The 22,300-nt window shown below is 44.1% G+C and overlaps 1 protein-coding gene across 2 annotated transcripts in view; it reads right to left on the bottom strand.

Moving 5' to 3' along the window:
• dpy19l1l (dpy-19-like 1, like (H. sapiens)) overlaps positions 1-22,300 on the bottom strand; it is a 127,561-nt gene that overhangs the window by 7,731 nt on the left and 97,530 nt on the right. For both annotated transcript variants that reach the window (XM_063056854.1, XM_063056865.1), the window contains 3 exons: positions 7,252-7,307; positions 6,552-6,576; positions 2,137-2,256 (listed from right to left, as the gene is read on the bottom strand). In XM_063056854.1, coding sequence (XP_062912924.1) covers positions 2,137-2,256; positions 6,552-6,576; positions 7,252-7,307 — 201 coding nt within the window. The remainder of the gene's footprint in view (positions 1-2,136; positions 2,257-6,551; positions 6,577-7,251; positions 7,308-22,300) is intronic.

Genomic DNA, 22,300 nt, shown 5'->3' with positions numbered 1-22,300 from the left:
CATCACTGTAAATTTAATCCCTCTGGTCTTCCTGTCAATGAGAACAACCTCTCATCTACATCCCTCAAGTATAAAAGCATTAACTTCTCCTAACCTATAGTGCTTCAAAACTGACAATCCCAGTTTTTCAGTGTTTCCCTCTAAAACAGGTACAGGAAGGTAAGCAGTAATTATCAGAAGAGATGAGAATTCTTAAACAAGGGACACTTCCCAAGTCTTCCAGCTCTCCTCATGTTGAGAACTGAAGTCAGAGGAGCACTTTGATTGACTTGCAAAGTGAATGTGATGCTGAAATTGAGAGTTGTTGGACTGACTCACCCAGGTAAGTGGAGAGAGTTCAATCACACTCCCAATATGTGCTTTGTCAGAAGGCGATTCATTCTGTTTCTTATTAATGAGGACTCCAAGACTTTGATGATGGGAAAGCACACAGGGCAACGATTTTTTTCCAAGTGTTGCTTCCTCAGAAATTCTTTGTGGTTATAATAGACCACTTGAAGCTGAACACAGATATAATCTCAGACTACTTGTATCACATAGGAATTTAGAGAAACAAGAAATGAACTTTTATGTGTTTAATTGCATAATGGTGCTGACGCTTTGCAATAGTTCAACTAAGCTAAAAAAAATGTTTTGTTAATGATTTTCATTTGTACTCAGTGTCCACATCTTCTTGCTTAAGTGTCCAACAATAATCAGCCAGCTTTGATAGGTTCCAGTCCTCCATGATCGCAATGTCCGGATGAAACCTTTCACTATGCTCGTCACTGACAGTGCCAAGATTTGCAAGGAAGAAGTCTAAATGGGAATGCAACTAATATGAGGATCTCAGGCTTTGTCTATGGTCACCAATCTTATACCCAAAGTACAGCTCATAGGCTTTCTTAATAAGAGGAGTCATGCTCCGTCTTTGAGATTTAAGCATATACTCATCATAAATATAACAGAAAGTTCTGCAGCTGCTGCAACATTGGCAAGATATTTGCTATCACAAGTACTCCTGAAAATACAATTACTTTATCATAATGAGTACACACAACATGCTATGTGTGTAGAACATGCACATCGTAATCGCAAACCGATACACATATAAGCACAATGCATAGAACAGTGTGTGTATGTGTATGTGTGTGTGTGTGTGTGTGTGTGTGTGTGTGTGTGTGTGTGAGAGAGATGCTTTTATAGCCTTTCCAAAACCTGTCCTGCCATGCAGTGTCCATCCTGCCTAACCATGCCCAGACAAGATAGAAAACTTTTCAACTTACATTGTGGGCAACATTTTAATTGACTTGAATTAAGAATTGAAATAACAAATATATTCGATTATAAAAAAATGGTGCATGATATGGAAATGTCATCGTGATTTACACAATCAGCTGCCCAAAATCCGTAAGATACACTGAAAAGTATTCAGGAAGCAAAATCTTTGTTGTCCAGTGATATCATGAGTGATAAAGATCAGGCAGCTGTCCCGGAGGGGAGAATGCAGAACCTCATCATGAAATCAGAGCATGTGTCTGAATCTGGACAGTCAGTACTCCTGGATGAGGGAAAGTCAAGTTGATTCATCTCAAAGAAGATCTGGAGGTTGGTTTTGAACTGCCACACTTGAACTAGTGTCAATGCAAAGTGGTATTAGCTTGATTGCTCCTTATCCCAGGTTACCCAGAGAGACAGAATTAGCATTTCGTGACCCTTCATCAGATCCATTCAATGCAAATGTTAACATCTGCAGCTTTCAAAGTCATGTGTTAAGCTTTCTCCTCTTGAAGATGTTAATTGTTTTGTGCCTGCATGCAGTATTGGCTGAGTTTGCAAACGATTTTGAATGTTGTGCAATCATCAGGAAACCTCCCACTTCTAAACTTGTGATGGAAGGAATGGCATTGATGAAACAGGTGGTTGGGCCTAGGTCACAGCTCTGAGGAACTCCTGCAGTGATGTTTACATTGCTTGTCGATGGGCTTCTGTGATAGCAGGGATTTCTGGAGGAAGATTAAATAAAACCCCAAAACACTGCAAACTGAAACTTGTCCCATGAAGTGCAGCAAGATTTGTTGGAAATCTCAATTGAGTGTCACGTCAGGCCTTGTGGTAGACACATGTGATTAAATTTCACTGCAGAAGTTATCTTACCTGTCTGGAACAAATCAGAGAAGCCATGAGACACAAGTGAGGTGTGAGGAAAAGTTTGAGCCTCATGATGAGAACAGCCAGCAATACAAATGCTACCAACTGCAAAACGTGATAGACCAGCTGTGGAAAGAAACACAAATCACACACATGCATTATACAGTTCCAATCAGAGGCATCTCTGGCAATATCAGCCTCAAGTTCTCCCTCCATCATCACTGTTCCAAGCTGCAAGACCTCAGCACAGATACCCACAGTTGGCTCAAATATCTAGGAAATCACATATAGGTGTAGAGATAATGGGGTTGTAATAATTGAAAATTTTTACTTCCTGAATATTGACTGGGACTAAGGAATTGAATGGGGCTAGATGTGCTAAGAGCGGCCAGGAAGTTTACTGAAGGAACATGAAGATGGCCCTACTAGAGAAGGGGGCCGCACTTGAGCTAGTGCTGGGAAAAGGAGGGTGATGTGTCAGTGGGGGAGCACGTCGGGACCAGTGAAGTGACCATAATTCTATTAGTTTCAAGATAGTTATGGAAAAAGATGGGACTGGTCCTCAAATTAAAATCTTAAATTGGGGCAAAGTCAATTTTGATAACATCAGACAAAAAATCTCAAAAGTTGTTTGGGAGAGATTGTTTACAGATAAAGTGATGTCTGGCAGATGGGAGGATTTAAAAGCTGAGATACTGAGAATTCAGGGCCAGCATGTGCCTGTTAAGACTGAAAGGCAAGGCTGGCAAGATTAGGGAACTTTTAGTGATGAGGGACATCAAAGGTCTGGTCAGGAAAAGGGAAGCATATGTCAGGTATAGGGAGCTGGAATCAAGTAGTCCCCCAGGGAGCTCAGAGATACAGGAGCAGACTTAAAAACAAAAAACCAGGAGGGCTAAATGGGGACATGATAATAGGGAGAATCCTGAAAGATTCTGTGAGTACATAAAGAGCAAAAGGAAAACTAAGGAAAAAAGTTGATCCCTTAAGGATTGGTGTAGTAATCTGCATGTGGAGCTATGGGTTATAACTGAAACCTTACATCTGCAATTACTACTCATCTGTATTTACATGGAAGCCAATGATTTCAGGGGAAGGAACAGTGATCCATGGAGAATATCAGTAACACGGAACAGGAGGTGTTGGAGGCCCTAACATGCATAGAGGTGTATAAATCCCTCAGCTCTGACCAGTTGTTTCATTGGATGTTGCCAGAAGCATGGCAGGAGATTGCTGGGTGGGGGTCGGGCGGGTTTGCCAGAAATTTTGTAATTTTGATAGCCACAGGTGACCAGAGGACATCTAATACTGTTCATTTATTCAAGAAGGGAAGCTAAGGTAAACTGGGGAAACACAGGCCAGTGATCAGCCTTGCAGCAATGCTGGTAAAGTTATTGGTAGGAATTCTGTGAGACAGGAAAGGCAACAGCTTATTATGCCTAGTCAGCATGGCTTTATGTGCAGGAAATCATATCTCACCAGTTTAGCTCAGTTGTTTGAAGAGGTGACCAAGTGGATTGATAAGGCCATGGTAGCAGGCATTATCTACATGGACTTTACAAAGGCACCACATGGTATACTGATCCAGGAGGTTAGATAACATGGGACGCAAGGTGAGCTAGTCAAATGGATACAAATTTGACTTGGCTGCAGAAGGCAGAGGTAGTACGTGGAGAGCTTTTCTGATGGGAGGGTTGTCACTCGTAGTGTGCCACAGAGATTGATGCCAGGTCCTCTGCTGTTTGTTATATATATATTACTGATCTGGACAAGAAATAGGCAGCATAATTAGTAAGTTTATGGACAGATCCAAAGTTCGTAGTGTGGTGAACAGTGAAGAAAGTTGACTATGGTTACAACGAGATATTGATCAAATGGGAAAGTGGGCCATGGAGTTTAACTCTAACAAATACAAAATTGTGCATTTTAGAAAGTTAAGCCCGAACAGGACATACACAGTGAATGACAGGACCCTGGAGGACTGTTGGTAAACAGAGAGGTTTCAGGGTACAGTTATACTGTTCCCTGTCAGTGGCAATATAGCAAAGGCGGCATATGGAATCCTTACCTTCACTGACAGAGTACAAGTGTTAGGACATCATGTCACAGTTGTACAAACATTGGTTAGACCGCACTTGGAGTACTGTGAGCAGTTCTGATCACCACATCATTGAAAGGATATAATTAGAGAGGATGCAGAAAAGATTCACAAGGGTGTTGCCTGGATTGGAGGACACAAGTTAAGAGGAGACCGGATAGTTGGGTTGGTTTTCCCTGCAGCCACAGAGGCTGAGAGGTAACATGACAGAGGCATATAAAATTATGGGATGCATAGACAGGGTAGATAACCAGAATCACAGATAGGAGTGTCTAAAACTAGAGGGAACAGGCTTTGCGTGAGAGGAAGGAGATTTGAAGGACATCCGGGGAATAACTGGTCTCAGGAATGAGCTGCCAGAGGTGGTGGTGGAGGCAGGAACAGTAAAAAATATTAAAGAGGCATCAGGACATGTATTGAATGAGCTGGGCATAGAAGGATATGTAATTAATACAAGCACATAGGATTTGTACAGAGTGATATGATTGGGAGCACAGATATATTGTATATAATAGGATTTGTATAGAGTGATATGATTGGGAGCACAGATATATTGGGCCGAAGGTCCTGCTGCTATGCTGTACAATTCTGTGACTCTGTGACCCCTCCAACTCCAGGACATTTCAATCTAGGGGCAGTCACAAAATTCTTGCTGCTCTATGGGCAGGAGCTCTTCAGGAGCTGAATAGTCATAAAGTCAATCACCACAGCAAAAGGCTCTTTGGCCCAACTTGTCCATGCTGACCATGATGCCCATTTAAAGTAGCCCAATTTGTCCATGTTTGGCCAAATCCTTCTGAACATTTCCTATCCATGCAATGATATTAGTGAAACATGCCTCAGCCTCTTCCTTTGGCAGTTCATTCCATATACGTTCCATCCTCAATGTGAAAAAAATGGCCCTCAGGTTCCTAATTAATATTTCCCCTCTTACCTTGGATCTATGTTTTGCAGTTCTTGATTCCCCAACCCGCGGGAAAATACTTTGTATATTCACCCTATCTATGCCTCTCATGATTTTATACACCTCCAGAAAGTGAACTCTTTGTGCTCGTGTCAGAAAAAGTTTGTCCAACCTCTCCCGAAAGTTCAGTGTCCTGGCAGCACTCTTTACATTTAATGACATCTTTCCTACATCACGGTGACCAAACCGGAATACTCCAAGTGCGAACTTACCAGCGTCCTGTACAACTGCACCACGACCTCCCAACTTTCATCCTCAATGCTCTGACTGATGGAGACCAGCATGTCAAAAGCTTTCTTCACTACCCTGTCCATCTGTGACTCTAATTTCAGGGAACCATATACCTGAACTCCAAGGTCCCTCTGTTTCACAACACCCTCCAGGGCCTTACCATTTACTATGATAGTCTTACCTTGATTTGACTTCCAAAATGCAAAATTTTGCACTTAACTGAATTAAACATTTGCCATTCCTTGGCTCACTTATCCAGCTGATCAAGATCCCCCTGTAACTTTTGATAACTTCTCTCAACTGACAACACCACCACCTATTTTAGTGTCACCTAAAAACTTACTAACCACTACTTGTATATTCTTGTCCATATTATTAATATTGGGCCCAGCACCAATACTTGGGGAACACCACTAGTCACAGGCCTCCAGTTTCAGAAACGATCATTAACCATCACTCTTCTTCATACCATTAAGCCAACTGTGTATCCAATTAGTCAGCTCTTCCTGGATCCCTGAAATGGTAGAAGAGTTTTCAGAAACCAAAAATGGCATCTATTGTATGCTGACCTCTCTTGTTAGAGATCAGTGTAGACTCTGCCCCTATTCCTAATGGGCCCAAAGTGATCAACTGAGTGCATTTTCCCAGTTAGCCAAGAGACGGCGGATGACAGCAAACAGGCAGAGATAGGAAGCTGCAGAGAGTGGACCACCTGCCACTTGATCTAGAGTAAAATAGGACAGACTTCCATCCCAGCCACATTTCTCAGGAACAGTGAGATTTTGCCTATTTTGCATTCTCCCATCTCTCAAGACTTCAGGGCTCTGAATACACAAGTCCTTAATTTATAATGTAAGCACTTGTGCAGTTGGTAATGGTCAGAAGATGTCTAGTATAAATACACTAACAGTACATTATCTCCTCAAGGTCAGCAGCCTGGGTAATGGAGACAGCAAGAGAAAAGTCCTACTTAAAACCAATATAAGAATGGTGCCTAGCTCCTAAATTACTTGCTGGCTTATGAGTCTAGTATCAGGATTTCAGTATTATCTTTCTCCAGCAATCTAAACGCAGACATTTAGTAACAATTCATAACATTTTGTTGTAAAATACTGATAAGTACGTTACCTCTCCTTGGGTTGCACTCTTGCTCCTATAAATAAAAACAAAAACAAATACACTTTAACTGGAGGTCATGGAACATGCTGAGTTTCTCCAGAAATTTGTTGTTTGAAACATATTTTAAACACCTAACTACCACTTGCTTTTAAAGCAGACATTTGACACAAACGACAGCATCCATCAAGGGTGAGCTAGAATTTGTTTACAATTCACCAAAGGTCTAAAGCTATGATATATTTACTTTCTCTCACTTTGCCAGCTCCCAAATTCCTGCCCTCAACTTAGTGCTCCGTTAGAGCCAATTCACCACATTTGGCACCTCCAACACCAAGCTCATGCACACCACAGGAATCTTGATGTAAGTGATCTAGCTCCTGCTATTCATTTCTCCTATCCTATACTCAACTCACTGGAATGGTAACTGCATACATCCCTATCAGTTTCCCAGGGAAGTGTCAGTAGTGCAGAGAGCATGGGGAAGACAGTGGTGTAACACTGTGCATGTGCACACAGAACCATGCAGCCAGAAGTGGCATTGGGTTCTGAGATCCCAAATGTTTTAGCAATTGACTTTACAAAATTATGGGACTTAAAAAGCAAACACTGCTCTAGGAACAACTGGTTCTGCATTATAAACCTCTGGAAAAAATCTCAGCCCATTGCAATTCAAACTCCGAACCCACACAGATACCTTCAAGACACTTACTCTTCTGTGTTTTGTAATTTTTCTCCTTTTAACAAACACAGCAGCTCCCTCAAAGTCTGCAAATAAAAACACGTGATTATCATTCTTTGAAACTTTTGAAGTTGATATAAGACTGCATTCTAAAGCATGTTTGAAAGAACAGATTAGACAAATTCACTGTTCACAGAATAGCAGTTCAGAAGTGAGAAATATTCAGAAAGGGCACTGGGACTGAAAGATGCTGCACTAAGTCCTCTGCACACACAGAGTGTGGGAGTGACAGCTGGTGTAACTGCCACCAACCTGAAACTGCATAGTGACTCATTTGTTAAACTATCATTAGATAAGGAAAGTACCAGCTGAAGCCATGATCTCCACAGTGAGCCACATGGAGAGGATATTGATGGGCTCACAGAGTGCATCACTGATTACATCAACTTCTGTGTGGACTGCAATGTTCTGACAAGAACTGTCCTTTGTTATTCAAATAACAAGCTATGGGTAACAAAGGACATTAAGGACATCCTGAACGCTAAAAAGAGGGTGTTCAGAGATGGAAATAGGGAGGAGCTGAGGGCAATACAGAGGGACCTGAAAGACAGGTATGGGAGGAAGCTTGAGTGGAAACTCCAGCAGAACAACGAGAGAGGTCAGGAGGGGGATGAGGACCATCACTAGGTTCCCGCAAACTAGCAACAGAGGAGCCGAAGGCAGTGTGGACAGGGCCAATGAACTTAACCTGTTCTTTAACAGATTTGACATTATGACCCCTGCCCATTCCCCACGAGCCATCTGTTGTCCGCCCCCAACCAACACATGTTCCACTCTCCCCTCCTACCCTTCCTCACAGTGCCCCACCTTGCTCTCATGACTATACCCCTTCCCCACACGAAACCACCACGGTGGGCTTCACAGCTGAACAGGTGAGAAGACAGCTGAAACGTCTCAACCCAAGCAAGGCTGCAGGACCAGATGGTGTCAGTACCAGGGTGCTCAAAGCCTGTGCCCCTCAGCTATGTGGAGTACTTCGCCGTGTATTCAACCTGAGCCTGAGGCTCCGGAGGGTTCCTGTGCTGTGGAAGACGTCCTACCTCGTCCCTGTGCCAAAGAATGCAGTGCCCCAGCGGCGTCAATGACTACAGACCGGTGGCATTGACCTCCCACATCATGAGGACCCTGGAGAGACTTGTTCTGGAGCTGCTCCGACCTATGGTCAGGCCACACATAGATCCCCCCCAGTTCGCCTACCAGCCCCGACTAGGAGTTGAGGATGCCATCATCTACCTGCTGAACCGTGTCTATGTCCACCTGGACAAGCCAGCGAGCACTGTGAGGGTCATGTTTTTTGACTTCTCCAGTGCGTTCAACACCATCCGCCCTGCTCTGCTGGGGGAGAAGCTGACAGTGATGCAGGTGGATGCTTCCCTGGTGTCATGGATTCTTGATTACCTGACTGGCAGACCACAGTACGTGTGCTTGCAACACTGTGTGTCCGACAGAGTGATCAGCAGCACTGGGGCTCCACAGGGGACTGTCTTGTCTCCCTTTCTCTTCACCACTTACACCTCGGACTTCAACTACTTCACAGAGTCTTGTCATCTTCAGAAGTTTTCTGATGACTCTGCCATAGTTGGATGCATCAGGAAGGGAGATGAGGCTGAGTACAGGGCTACGGTAGGAAACTTTGTCACATGGTGTGAGCAGAATTATCTGCAGCTTAATGTGAAAAAGACTAAGGAGCTGGTGGTAGACCTGAGGAGAGCTAAGGTACCGGTGACCCCTGTTTCAGTGTGGACATGGTGGAGGATTACAAATACCTGGGGATACGAATTGACAATAAACTGGACTGGTCAAAGAACACTGAGGCTGTCTACAAGAAGGGTCAGAGCCGTCTCTATTTCCTGAGGAGACTGAGGTCCTTTAACATCTGCCGGACGATGCTGAGGATGTTCTACGAGTCTCTGGTGGCCAGTGCCATCATGTTTGCTGTTGTGTGCTGGGGCAGCAGGCTGGGGGTAGCAGACACCAACAGAATCAACAAACTCATTCGTAAGGCCAGTGATGTTGTGGGGATGGAACTGGACTCTCTGACGGTGGTGTCTGAAAAGAGGATGCTGTCCAAGTTGCATGCCATCTTGGACAATGTCTCTTATCCACTACATAATGTACTGGGTGGGCACAGGAGTACATTCAGCCAGAGACTCATTCCACCGAGATGCAACACAGAGCGTTATAGATAGTCATTCCTGCCTGTGGCCATCAAACTTTACAACTCCTCCCTTACAGGGTCAGACACCCTGAGCCAATAGGCTGGTCCTGGACTTATTTCCTGGCATAATTTACATATTACTATTTAACTATTTATGGTTTTATTACTATTATTTATGGTGCAACTGTAATGAAAACCAACTTCCCCCAGGATCAATAAAGTATGACTATGACTATGGATCCACTGACAATCTCATGGTTAATTTCCAGCTGTGGTCCAGTAAATAGGGGAAAATTCTAGCCTATGAAGCCCCAGCACCAGAAAACCTGTGGGCTCCAGATTTCTGTCTGCACTCCCTGTGAAGCACACTAACACTATCCTGGACATCTTGGTCCATATTTCAATATTTAGATCTCAGCACAATTAAATTTCAATAAGTCATAAAATCAGCCTCCAATATAATAAAGGGAAATACGTTTCTATGTTTCTAAAATAGGAATTATTATTGTAAAATTAAAAGGACAATAAACAAGCTATCATGCTATTTGGCATTAACATCTGCTTATGTCAATAGATATACCTGATTGAATATCATTCCCTGGTTTGCCCACAGAATTGGTTCGCAACCACTCAATCCCACCTTAAATACTACAATCCCCTTCATCAGAAGTGTTCTAGGATCTAATGGCGATTGGCTCCTTTCAGTCAAGATGCCAGAAGAATGAGAGTTTGAGCCTACATACTAATTCTCCCAGTAGTGTGCTGAGAGAGCACCACGCTGTGGGTGGAACCTATTTGCACACGTGACATTAAACTGACGCCTGCTGCCTTCACAAGTGAACACTGAAGGCCTACAATTTTGAAAGCTGCTGTTCAGAAAATGGTTGCTGTGTTTCCTCATTTCAACAAGATCACTCATGATGCAATGCAGTGGTGAGAGGCACAGAAGAAATGTCATTGCTCCAACTGGAAATTTATATGAACTTATTGTTATAATTTATTGATCAACAGAAGTTCATAGAGTTATACAATACTTAAACAGGGCTTTCAGCCCAACTTGTTCAGTCTGACCAAGATGCGTATTAATTCCGTTTCCCTGCATTTGATCCTTATTCCTTTAAACTTTTTCTATCCATGTACCTGCCCATTTTTAAAAAAAATATATAATTGTACCCACCTCTATCATGTCCTCTGGTAGCTCAGTACCTACCACCCTCTGTGGAGAAACTTGCCCTTTAGTTTGAGACTCCCCTACTTTGATACAAAGACTATCTTTCTATGCCCTACATAATTTTATAGATTTTTATAAAGTCACATCTCAATTCCTTCATTCCAGAGTAAAGAATTCCAGCCTATCCAATCTCTCTTGATAATATAATACTTTCTGTCCAGGATATATTCCTATGAATCTTTTCTGCACTATTTCTAGCTTAATCATATCCTTCCTAAAGTCTGATGACAGAACTACACACAATACTCCAACTGTGCCATAACCTGTACAACTGGAGCACAATGCCTAACTACTACACTCATTGCCTTGATATACAGTGCATAAAAGCTTGCAGACATGGTCAAGAGGTTCACTTGTTGTTCAGAAACATCAGAACGGGGAAGAAATATGGCCTACACACACAAAATGCTGGTGGAACACACGCAGGCCAGGCAGCATCTCTAGGAAGAGGTACAGTCGACGTTTTCGGCCGAGACCCTTCGTCAGGTCTAACTGAAAGAAGAGATAATAAGAGACTTGAAAGTGGGAGGGGGAGGGGAGATCTAAAATGATAGGAGAAGACAGGAGGGGGAGGGATGGAGCTAAGAGCTGGAAAGTTGATTGGTAAAAGGAATACAAGGCTGGAGAAGGGAGAGGATCATGGTAAGGGAATCCTAGAGAGAAAAAGGGGGAGGGGAGCACCAGAGGAAGATATTGTGAGAGGGACAGAGGGAGAAAAAAAGAGAAAGAAAGGGAAAAATTATAATAAAAAATAATAAATAACTAAATAAAGGATAGGGTAAGAAGGGGAGGAGGGGCATTAAAAGAAGTTAGAGAAGTCAATGTTCATGCCATCAGGTTGGAGGCTACCCAGATGGAATATAAGGTGTTGTTCCTCCAACCTGAGTGTGGCTTCATCTTTACAGTAGAGGAGGCTGTGGATAGACATATCAGAACGGGAATGGGACATGGAATTAAAATGTGTGGCCACTGGGAGATCCTGCTTACTCTGGCGGACAGAGCAGAGGTTTTCAGTGAAATGGTCTCCCAGTCTGCGTTGGGTCTCGCCAATATTTAGAAGGCCGCACCGGGAGCACTGAACACAGTATATCACACCAGCCGACTCACAGGTGAAGTGTCGCCTCACCTAGAAGGACTGTCTGGGGCCCTGAATGGTGGTGAGGGAGGAAGTGTAAGGGCATGTGTAGCACTTATTCCGCTTACAAGGATAAGTGCCGGGAGGGAGATCGGTGGGAAGGGATGGGGGGACGAATGGACAAGGGAATCGCGTAGGAGCCGATCCCTGCGGAAAGCAGAAGTGGGGAGGAGGGAAAGATGTGCTTGGTGGTGGAATCCCATTGGAGGTGGCGGAGTTAGAGAATTATATGTTGGACCCGGAGGCTGGTTGGGTGGTAGGTAAGGACGAGGGGAACCCTATCCCAAGTGGGGTGGCGGGAGGATGGAGTGAGAGCAGATGTGTGTGAAATGGGAGAGATGCATTTGAGAGCAGAGTTGATGGTGGAGGAAGGGAAGCCCCTTTCTTTAAAAAAGGAAGACAACTCCTTTGTCCTGGAATGAAAAGCCTCATCCTGAGAGATGGAGACGGAGGAATTGCGAGAAGGGGATGGCATTTTTGCAAGAGGTAGGGTGGGAAGAGGAATAGCCCAGGTAGCTGTGAGAGTCCGTAGGCTTATAGTAGACATCAGTAGATAAGCTGACTCCAGAGATATGGCCTGAGTGACTTTGACCGAGGAATGATTATTGGTGGCAGACGGGGTAGTTTGACTACTTCAGAAACTGCTGATTGCCTGGAATTTTCATGCACAACAGTCTCTAGAGTTTCCAAAGAATGGATTAGGACAAGGACTGTTCGGGTGGGAAACAGCTTCTTCTCCCAGGTTGTCAGACGACTGAACTCCCTGCCACCAACCAGGTCTCATCATGTATGAAACGTCAGTAGCATTATACTGTTTACTTTTGAACTGGTGTCATAGATGCAACTTATTGTTTGTTAGTTTAATTGTGGTAATACGTATTACTTAATCTTTGTGTGTGACTTATATGTACTGTGTTGTGCTCCTTGGTCTGGAGGAATATTCTTTCATTTGTTGGTATACATGCGTACAGTTTAATGACAATAAACTTTAACTTGAAAACAAATACATCCAGGGAGCGGCAATTCTGTGGGCGAAAGTTCCTTGGAAATGAGAGAAATCAGAGGAGAATAGCCAGACTGGTTCAAGATGATAGGAAGGCAACAGTAACCCCATGCGTTACAACAGTGGTATGCAGAAGAGCATCTCTGAACACACATGTCAAACCTTAAAGTAAATGGGATGCAGCAGAAACAATTTAGAGAAACAAACACAAACTAGTCTTGGTAATAAAGTGGAAAACTATCTGGTCAGCTGATGTTCTTGAGGAAATGCAATCTGCTGCCTTTAATGTGATTCCAGATTCACCCCATGTGGTGGATTCGCCATTGCCTCTCAAGTGGCTTTACCATCACTGGTACATTCAGATAGAGGAGTAAAACCAGAAAGACCACTTGGTACTGACCTAGGCACAACATGGACTCAGCAAAGTCACTCCCCCTCAGTTGATCTTGTCCTAACAAACCTGTGGAGACTAGAGAATAAATTGTGAGAGCTATCCCATAGCATCTTCCTGAGAGAGTTGTACTCAGATTTGCACCTTACATTCACAAATATGTTCAGCCAGAAATGCCAAACAGATGATAAATTTGGCTCCGAAAGCTGTGTGATGAGACATCTCCACTGCAGTACTGAAGACCCCAGCTCTAGAACGAGCTGCACTTTTAGCCAAGTTGTTATATTAGTTACATCACATCCAATGTGCAACACTGCTTGGGTATGTCCTGTTCAGAAAATAAAGGATGCCCAAACCAACTAACTACTGTACAATTTGGGTTCAGTCTTACCCCAGCCTTGGTGCACACATGGTCCTAGGAGATGAATTCCAGAGCTGAAGTGAGGTGAAGATGATTGCTGTTAACTTCAAGGCCCCCTGTTCAAAGCAAAGTCAGTGGATGAAGGGTAAACAATGAATCTGCGTGCAGTATTGTGCACAGTTCTGGTTACCATATGTGATTCCAGTCCCACCCCATGTGGTTGACTCTCCAATGCCTCTGATTACCAGCAAGGATGTGGAAGGAACAGACAGTGCAGAAAAAAGAGGGAATGTTGTTCTAGGCCCAACCATTTTTACCTACTTCATTGTTCACCTTCTTCCCATAAGACTTCAGAAGTGATAAATGCACAATGTTCAACTCCTCAGGAAGTGAAGCAGACCATGTCTGTAAGCAGCAACACTTTGTCAGAGCTGGGGAGCAGCCAATACCTGCCAAAAGAACATCTGCAGGCATCCTGACCTCTGCAAGGGACTGGCAGCCGTTGGTGGACCTCGAAGGGCAGCTGAAGTTCCCCAACCATATTGCAGCCACCACCCTGTGACCAGACATTGTCCCTGTGTCTGAGTCGACTAAGCCAGTGGTGCTGCTGGAACTGACAGTCCCATGGGAAGATCGCTTGGAAGAGGCTTTGAAAGGAAGTTCTCCAAGTACGCAGGACTGGTCAGCAACTGTCAGCAGGCTGGATGGAGAGCGAGGTGTCTCCCAGAGGAGGTTGGTTTTAGGGGATTCGTAGCCCGTTCTTTAGCTAGAGCCTTCAGCAATTTGGGCATCGAGGGAGAGAGGAAGAGGAGAGTCATCCGCAGTACCACCGATGCGGCAGAGAGGGCCTCAAGATGGCTGTGGCTCAAAAGAGGGGAGCCATGGAGTCATAAGTAGCTAGCCAACTGGACACAAGCTGGGGTCTGATCAGTCCCGGCTGGATCACCTGGAGGAGGGTGTATGATGTTGAAAGACCCGAAACACCCGATGATTCCAGGAACATCACTGAAGATGTGTCCAGAGGCGTCAGTAGATGTCTGTACATAACAACTCCTCAGGAAGTGAAGCAGATCATGCCTGTAAGCAGCAGCACTGAATACGTGGCAAATAAAAGGTATACTCTAAAAGTGCCAGACAATGATCATCTCCAACATGAGAGAGAATCATCTCATCTTAAGAATTTAAGAATTCAATAGCATTAGTCCTCCACTATCACCATCCTGGGAGTCACCGCTGATCAAAAACTTATCTGGACCAGCTACAAAAATGATATTTGTAGAAGGACTGGTTGGAAATTGGGTCTCCTGTGGTGAGTGACTCACCTCCTGATATCCCAAGGTCTTTCCACCAAGACTATGGTCATGACTATAATGGAATATTATCCACTTTTCTGGATGAGTGCAGTATTAGTAATTCTGAAATTTGAAACCATCTGGGACAAATAAAAGTCTGTTTGACTGGCACTCTGTTCCACACGTTAAATATTCTAACTTGAAAATATATCACCAGTTCTTCAATATGACTGAGTCGAGATCCTGGAATTCTTCCTCATGACCACTTTGGAAGCACATAGGCAGCTTCCCGTTCCTTTTCAGAGTCAGCTAGGGATGGACAAGAAATAGTGGGTTTGATGGCAATGCTCAGATTCCCAAAGCTAATCAAACAATGCCCCTGAAATGGTGGTGGTGGTGAGCTACTGTCATAACTGCTGCAATCCATGTAATATAGGGATATTGGAGAACATATTTTAGGACTTTGAACCAAGAGTGACAGAGGAACAGAAACACATCATCCAGTATTGAAAGTGCGAAACTGGGAGGTGAGGTACTCCCTTGAAATTTGGGGAGTACAGCCTTAACGAGTCACTGAAAAGCATGTCACAGGTATTGTGGCTACAATGCATTGGGAGAGCAAACTGATAAGGTGGGAATGATTAGTCCTGTTCTGTAAAAACAATCTGTAATTGGTCAAGTTTTCTTGTTGTTGGGTAGATGTTAGTGTTGCAACTGGAGCAGTTGATCAGGAGGTATTACTGGCTGGGAAATGCAAGTTTCTAGCATTACACCTAGCATGTTGTTTGGTCCCATAGTTTTCTACAATAAACACCTTCAGCCTTTTTTTGATATCATATGGAACAAACTACGAGACACAAGAGATTGTAGATGCTGGAAACTAGAACAAAAGAAACAAACCGCTGGAAGAACACAGTGGGTCAAACAGCATCTGTGGAGGAAGGGAATTCAATGGAAATTAACTCTGTGACAATGGAGTGCTCAGGAGAAAGCCAAGATGAACTATGTACTCAGCACTTCTGGCTGAATGGGGTTCTGAATGTTTCAGCCAACTCACTATCAGACTGAACCACAGCTGAAGATGGTGATGTTCTGACCATCCTTCCCTGTGGTTACATAGAACAGTACAGCATACGAAAAGGCCATTCAGGTCAACGTGTCTGTGCCAAACACCATGCCAATTAAACTGACTCTCTTCTGCTCATACATCCATATCCATCCATTCCCTGCATGCTTATATGTCTACCAGCCTCTTAAACACCACTATTACATTTGCTTCCAACACTCCCCCACCAACAGCCTGTATAAAAATAATTGCTGACACATCTCCTTTGAACCTTCCCCTCTCACTTTAAGTACATGCCCTCTAATATCTGACATTTTTATTCTTGGAAAAAGACTATTGGCTTGCACTATCTCTACCTTTCATTATTTTATAATTTCTATCAGGTTCCCCTGTCAATTTCTAATGCTTCCAGTCTCTCCCTGTAGCACATGCCCTCACATTCTGGCAGCATCCTGTTAAACATTTCTGCACCCTCTTCAGAGTCTCCACGTACTATGAGATGCTGAGAAACCAAAATATTAACAGAAAACTCCGGAAGTCAGGTAAAACCTATGATGAGTGAAACAGAACTGACAACTCGGGCTGATGATCTAATGGGGGACTGACCAGCTCAAGGAATTAGAACTGGAGTTGGATGTACTCAGGAGCATCCAGGAGGCTAAAAACATTATAGATGAGACTTTTGAAGAGGTGGTCACACCCAGAGTACGGGCTTCAGACAGTAGATGGATGACCACTAGGAGAGGTAAGGGGATGAAGAAGTCAATGCAGGGATCCCCGGAAGCCATTCCCTTCAGTAACAAGAATACCTCTTTGGATACTGCTGGGCACAGCAGCAGCAGTCGGGCTGGTGGCACTGTGGCCAGCTCTGAGGCTCAGTAGGTAAGGGTAAAGTCAGGCAGCTCGGTAGTGATTTTGGACTTGATAATTAGGGAGACAGAGAGGTGAGATTCTCTGGCCACAATTCGAGACACCAGGATGGTGTGTTATGTCCGAGGTGGTAGGGTCCAAGATGTATTGGTGTGGCTGCAGGATATTCTCAAGTGGGAGAGCGAACAGCCAGAGGTTGTGGTGCATATTGGCACCAATGACATAGACAGGAAAAAGGGAAGCAGTCCCACACAGTGAGCATACAGAGTTAGAAAAGAGGCTGAAGGGAAGGACTTCCAAGGTAAGACTCTCTGGATTACTCTCGGTGCCGAGGGCTAGAGCAGGTAGGAATGTGACGATAGCACATATGAATGAGTGGCTGAGGAGACGGTGCAATGGGCACGGTTTCAAGTTCTTTGATCATTGGAACCTTTTCTGGCCAAGGGGTAACTGTTACAAGAGGGACCGGTTGCACCTGAACTGGAGGGGAACCAATATCCTGGCCGGGAGGTTTGCTAATGCTACTCAGGAGACCACAGTTTGTGTGGCTTCAAAGCTGTGTGTCAGACACGGCTATAAGCAGCACTGGGGCCCCACAGGGCTCCCTCCCTGTTTACCCTGTATACCTCGTACTGAGTCATATCATCCGCAGAAATTCTCGGATGACTCAACAATAGTTTGATGTATAAAGGGAGGACAGGAGGATGAATACTTTGTGGAGAACTTTGACAAATGGTGTGAGCTGAACCATCTGCAGCTCAACATCAGTAAGACAAAGGAGATGGTGATGGACTTTAAGAAAACTAAGCCTGAACTGCTCCCTGTTATTATTGATGGTGAGGACCTACAAGTACCTGGGGATGCACCTGGATGACAAACTTGAGTGGAGCACAGAGACTGTGTACAAGAAGGGCCAGGGTCACCTCTACTTCTTGAGGAGACTGAGGTTCTTTGGAGTATGCAGGCCTCTACTTCAAATGTTCTACCAGTCTGTTGTCACCAGTACAATCTTCCAAGTGGTGGTGTGCTGGGGCAATGGCATCAACACGGGTGATGCCAACAGACTCAATAAACTGATTAGAAAAGCTGGCTCTGTTATAGGAGTCAAACTAGACACACTGGAGGCTGTGGCAGAACAAAGGACCCTCCTGGAAATCCCGGCAATTGTGGACAATGTTTCTCATCCTCTGCGTGCAGCCTTTGCTGAACAGAGGAGCACGTATAGTAACAGACTAAGACAACTGCGCTGCTCCAAATAACGCTATTTGAGGTCATTCTTACCCTTGGCCATAAGGCTCTACAATGAGTCAACCTATAAACTGGGGAAGCAATGACCCCTCCTGTTGGACTGTTTCGGGTAACTTATTTTTTTATTCTTTCTTACTTCTCTTTAATTTTGTATATCTGTGCACCTGTAATGCTACTATGACACTGTAATTTCCTTTTGGATCAATAAAGTACCTATCTAACTATTTTAAACAAGTTTTGCAGAAGGCTGGGAACCAGAGCACCAGGTCAAGTAATGAAGGATCAGACAGGAAGGTACTGTAGATGTCAGGGAAAGTATAAAAGGCAAAATCAAAATAACAGGTATGATGGGTCAGATAGTTTGAAGGAGTGTGTATTTTAACGCCATGACTGAGTATTATGGGTAAAAGTGATGAACTTAGAGCATGGATCAGTATATGGAACTACGATGTGGCCATTACAGAAACTTGGTTGAGAGAGGGGCAGGGATGGATGATCAATGTACCAAGTTTTCTAACTTTTATAAAAGATAGAGAAGGAGGTAAAAGGGAGGGGGTGGTGTGGTGGTATAATTAATCAGGGACAATATCACAGTTCCACTCAAGGAAGACATAATGGAGGGTTCAGACACGAAGCCCATTTGGGTAGAACTCAGGAATAGGAAGGGTGCAACCACACTGATGGGATTGTACAACAGACCCTCCAATGACCCTCAGGGACATTGAGAAATATATATGTAAACAGATTAAGGAAATTTGTAAAAATATTAGGGTTGTTATAATGAGGGATTTCAACTTAACACAGCACAGCACAGTACAGGCCCTTTGGCCCACAATGTTGTGCCGACCCTTAAACCCTGCCTCCCATATAACCCCCCACCTTAAATTCCTCTTAAACTTCACTAGTGTATCTGCCTCCACCACTGACTCAGGCAGTGCATTCCAGGCACCAACCACTCTCTGAGTAAAAAATCTTCCTCTAATATCCCCTTTGAACTTCCCACCCCATACCTTAAAGCCATGTCCTCTTGTATTGAGCAGTGGTGCCCTGGGGAAGAGGCACTGGGTCCACTCTACCTATTCCTCTTAATATCTTGTATAGCTCTATCATGTCTCCTCTCATCCTCCTTCTCTCCAAAGAGTAAAGCCCTAGCTCCCTTAAACTCTGATCATAATGCATACTCTCTAAACCAGGCAGCATCCTGGTAAATCTCCTCTGTACCCTTTCCAATGCTTCCACGTCCTTCCTATAGTGAGGTGACCAGAAGTGGACACAGTACTCCAAGTGTGGCCTAACCAGTGTTTTATAGAGCTGCATCATTACCTCTCCACTCTTAAACTCTATCCCTCGACTTATGAAGGCTAACACCCCATAAGTTTTCTTAACTACCCTATCCACCTGTGAGGTAACTTTCAGGGATCTGTGGACATGTACCCCCAGATCCCTCTGCTCCTCCACACTACCAAATAACCTACCATTTACTTGGTACTCCGCCTTGGAATTTGTCCTTCTAAAGTGTACCAACTCACATTTCTCAGGGTTGAACTCCATCTGCCACTTCTCAGCCCACTTCTACATCCTATCAATGTCTCTCTGCACTCTTCGACAATCCTCTACACAATCCACAACACCACCAACCTTTGTGTCGTCTGCAAACTTGCCATCCCACCCTTCTACCCCCACATCCAGGTCGTTAATAAAAATCACAAAAAGTAGAGGTCCTAGAACCGATCCTTGTGGGACACCACTAGTCACAACCCTCCAATCCGAATGTACTCCCTCCACCACAACCCTTTGCTTTCTGCAGGCAAGCCAAATCTGAATCCACCTGGCCAAACATCCCTGGATCCCGTGCCTTCTGACTTTCTGAATAAGCCTACCGTGTGGAACCTTGTCAAATGCCTTACTAAAATCCATGTAGATCACACACACCTCATCTATATGCCTGGTCACCTCCTCAAAGAACTCTATTAGGCTTGTTAGACATGATCTGCCCTTCACAAAGCCATGCTGACTGTCCCTGATCAGACCATATTTCTCTAAATGCCCATAGATCCTATCTCTAAAAATCTTTTCCAACAGCTTTCCCACCACAGACGTAAGGCTCACTGGTCTATAATTACCCAGACTATCCCTACCTTTTTTAAACAAGAGGATAACATTCACCTCCCTCCAATCCTCTGGTACCATTCCCGTGGACAACAAGGACATAAAGATCCTAGCCAGAGGCTCAGCAATCTCTTCCCTCGCCTCCTGGAGCAGCCTGGGGAATATTCCGTCAGGCCCCGGGGACTTATCCATCCTAATGTATTTTAACAACTCCAACACCTCCTCTCCCTTAATATCAACATGCTCCAGAACATCAACCCCATTCATATTGTCCTCACTTTCATCAAGTTCCCTCTCATTGGTGAATACCGAAGAGAAATATTCATTGAGCGCCTCGCTCACTTCCACAGCCTCCAGGCACATCTTCCCACCTTTATCTCTAATCGGTCCTGTCATCTTTTTTTTTCTTCACATAATTGAAGAATGCCTTGGGGTTTTCCTTTACCCTACTCGCCAAGGCCTTCTCATGCCCCCTTCTTGCTCTTCTCAGCCCCTTCTTAAGCTCCTTTCCTGCTTCCCTATATTCCTCAATAGACCCATCTGATCCTTGTTTCCTAAACCTCATGGAAGCTGCCTTCTTCCACCTGACTAGATTCTCCACCTCACTTGTCACCCATGGTTCCTTCACCCTACCATTCTTTATCTTCCTCACCGGGACAAATTTATCCCTAACATCCTGCAAGAGATCCCTAAACATCAACCACATGTCCATTGCACATTTCCCTGCAAAAACATCATCCCAATTCACACCCGCAAGTTCTAGCCTTACAGCCTCATAATTTGCCCTTCCCCAATTAAAACTTTTCCTGTCCTCTCTGATTCTATCCTTTTCCATAATAATGCTAAAGGCCAGGGAGCGGTGGTCACCGTCCCCCAGGTGCTCACCCACTGAGAGATCTGTGACCTAACATAAACTTCTCTAATATAAACTTGGATTTTCTTAGTGCAAGCGGCTTAGATGGGGCAGAATTTGTTAACTGTATCCAGGAGGGTTTATTAAATCAATATACAGATTGTCCAATGAGAGGAAGATCTGTACTGGATCTGGTGTTGGGTAATGAGACTGGCTAGGTGACTGATCTCTCAGTAGGTGAGCAGTTAGGGAACAATGAGCACATTTCCTTAACTTTCAGGATAGCTATAGATAAAGATAGGTATGGACCTTGCAGGAGAGTTTTAAATTGAAGTAGGGTAAATTACGAGGGCATTAGACAGGAACTAACAATGGTTAATTGGGAACACCATTTTTCTGGCAAGTCCACATCAGACTTGTGGAGGGTTTTAAAAGATTATTTACAAAGAGTATAGAAAAGTATGTTCCTGCTAGAAGGAAGGACAGGGATGGAAAGATAAGAGAATCTTGGATGTCCAGAGAGATGATTCATTTAGTCAAGAAGAAAAAGGAAAAGTATGTAAAGCGTCGGAAGTCAAGATCAAACAGAACACATGAGGATTATAAAGAAACTAGAAAAGAACTCAAGAAGGGAATTAGGAAAGCCAGGAGGGGCCATGAAATGTCCTTGGCAAGTAGAATTAAGGTGAATCCCAAGGTACGCTATACATACCTCAAGAGCAAGAAGATAACTAGGGAAAGGGTAGGGCCACTCAAGGATAAAGAGGGGAATATTTGCTTGGATGCGGAGTATGTGAGTGAGGTTCTTAATGAGTATTTTGCTTCAGTATTTACCAAGAAAAAGGAGGACCAGGAGATCCGTGCTTGGTGTATAAATGTGTTACGATGTTTAGAGGTCAAGGAGGAGGAAGTGTTGGGTCTCCTAATGAGTATTAAGGTGGATAAGTCCCAAAGGTCTGATGGGATTTACCCCAGGTTATTGAACAAGATTGCTGGGTTCTTGACTAGTATCTTTGTGTCCTCTTTATGCAAAGGCAAGGTCCTGGAGGACTGGTGAGTGGCTAATGTTGTAGCTCTATTTAAGAAGGGAATAAGGGAAATCCTGGGAACTATAGCCCGGTGACAGTTGTAGGGAAATTGCTGGAGAAAATTCTTAGGGATAGGATATATGATCATTTGGAAACCCAGGACCTAATTAGGGAGGGCCAGCATGGTTTTATGAGGAGGCAGGTCATGTCTTACCAACTTGATTCAATTTTTTAACAAGGCTACGAAAGACTTATTCAAGCTGGAGGTCTGTAA

The sequence above is a fragment of the Mobula hypostoma genome, chromosome 1 (assembly GCF_963921235.1).
Source record: "Mobula hypostoma chromosome 1, sMobHyp1.1, whole genome shotgun sequence".
NCBI lineage: Eukaryota > Metazoa > Chordata > Chondrichthyes > Myliobatiformes > Myliobatidae > Mobula > Mobula hypostoma.
Note: the sequence above shows the minus strand (reverse complement) of the source record. Positions and strands in the feature narration are given on the sequence as shown.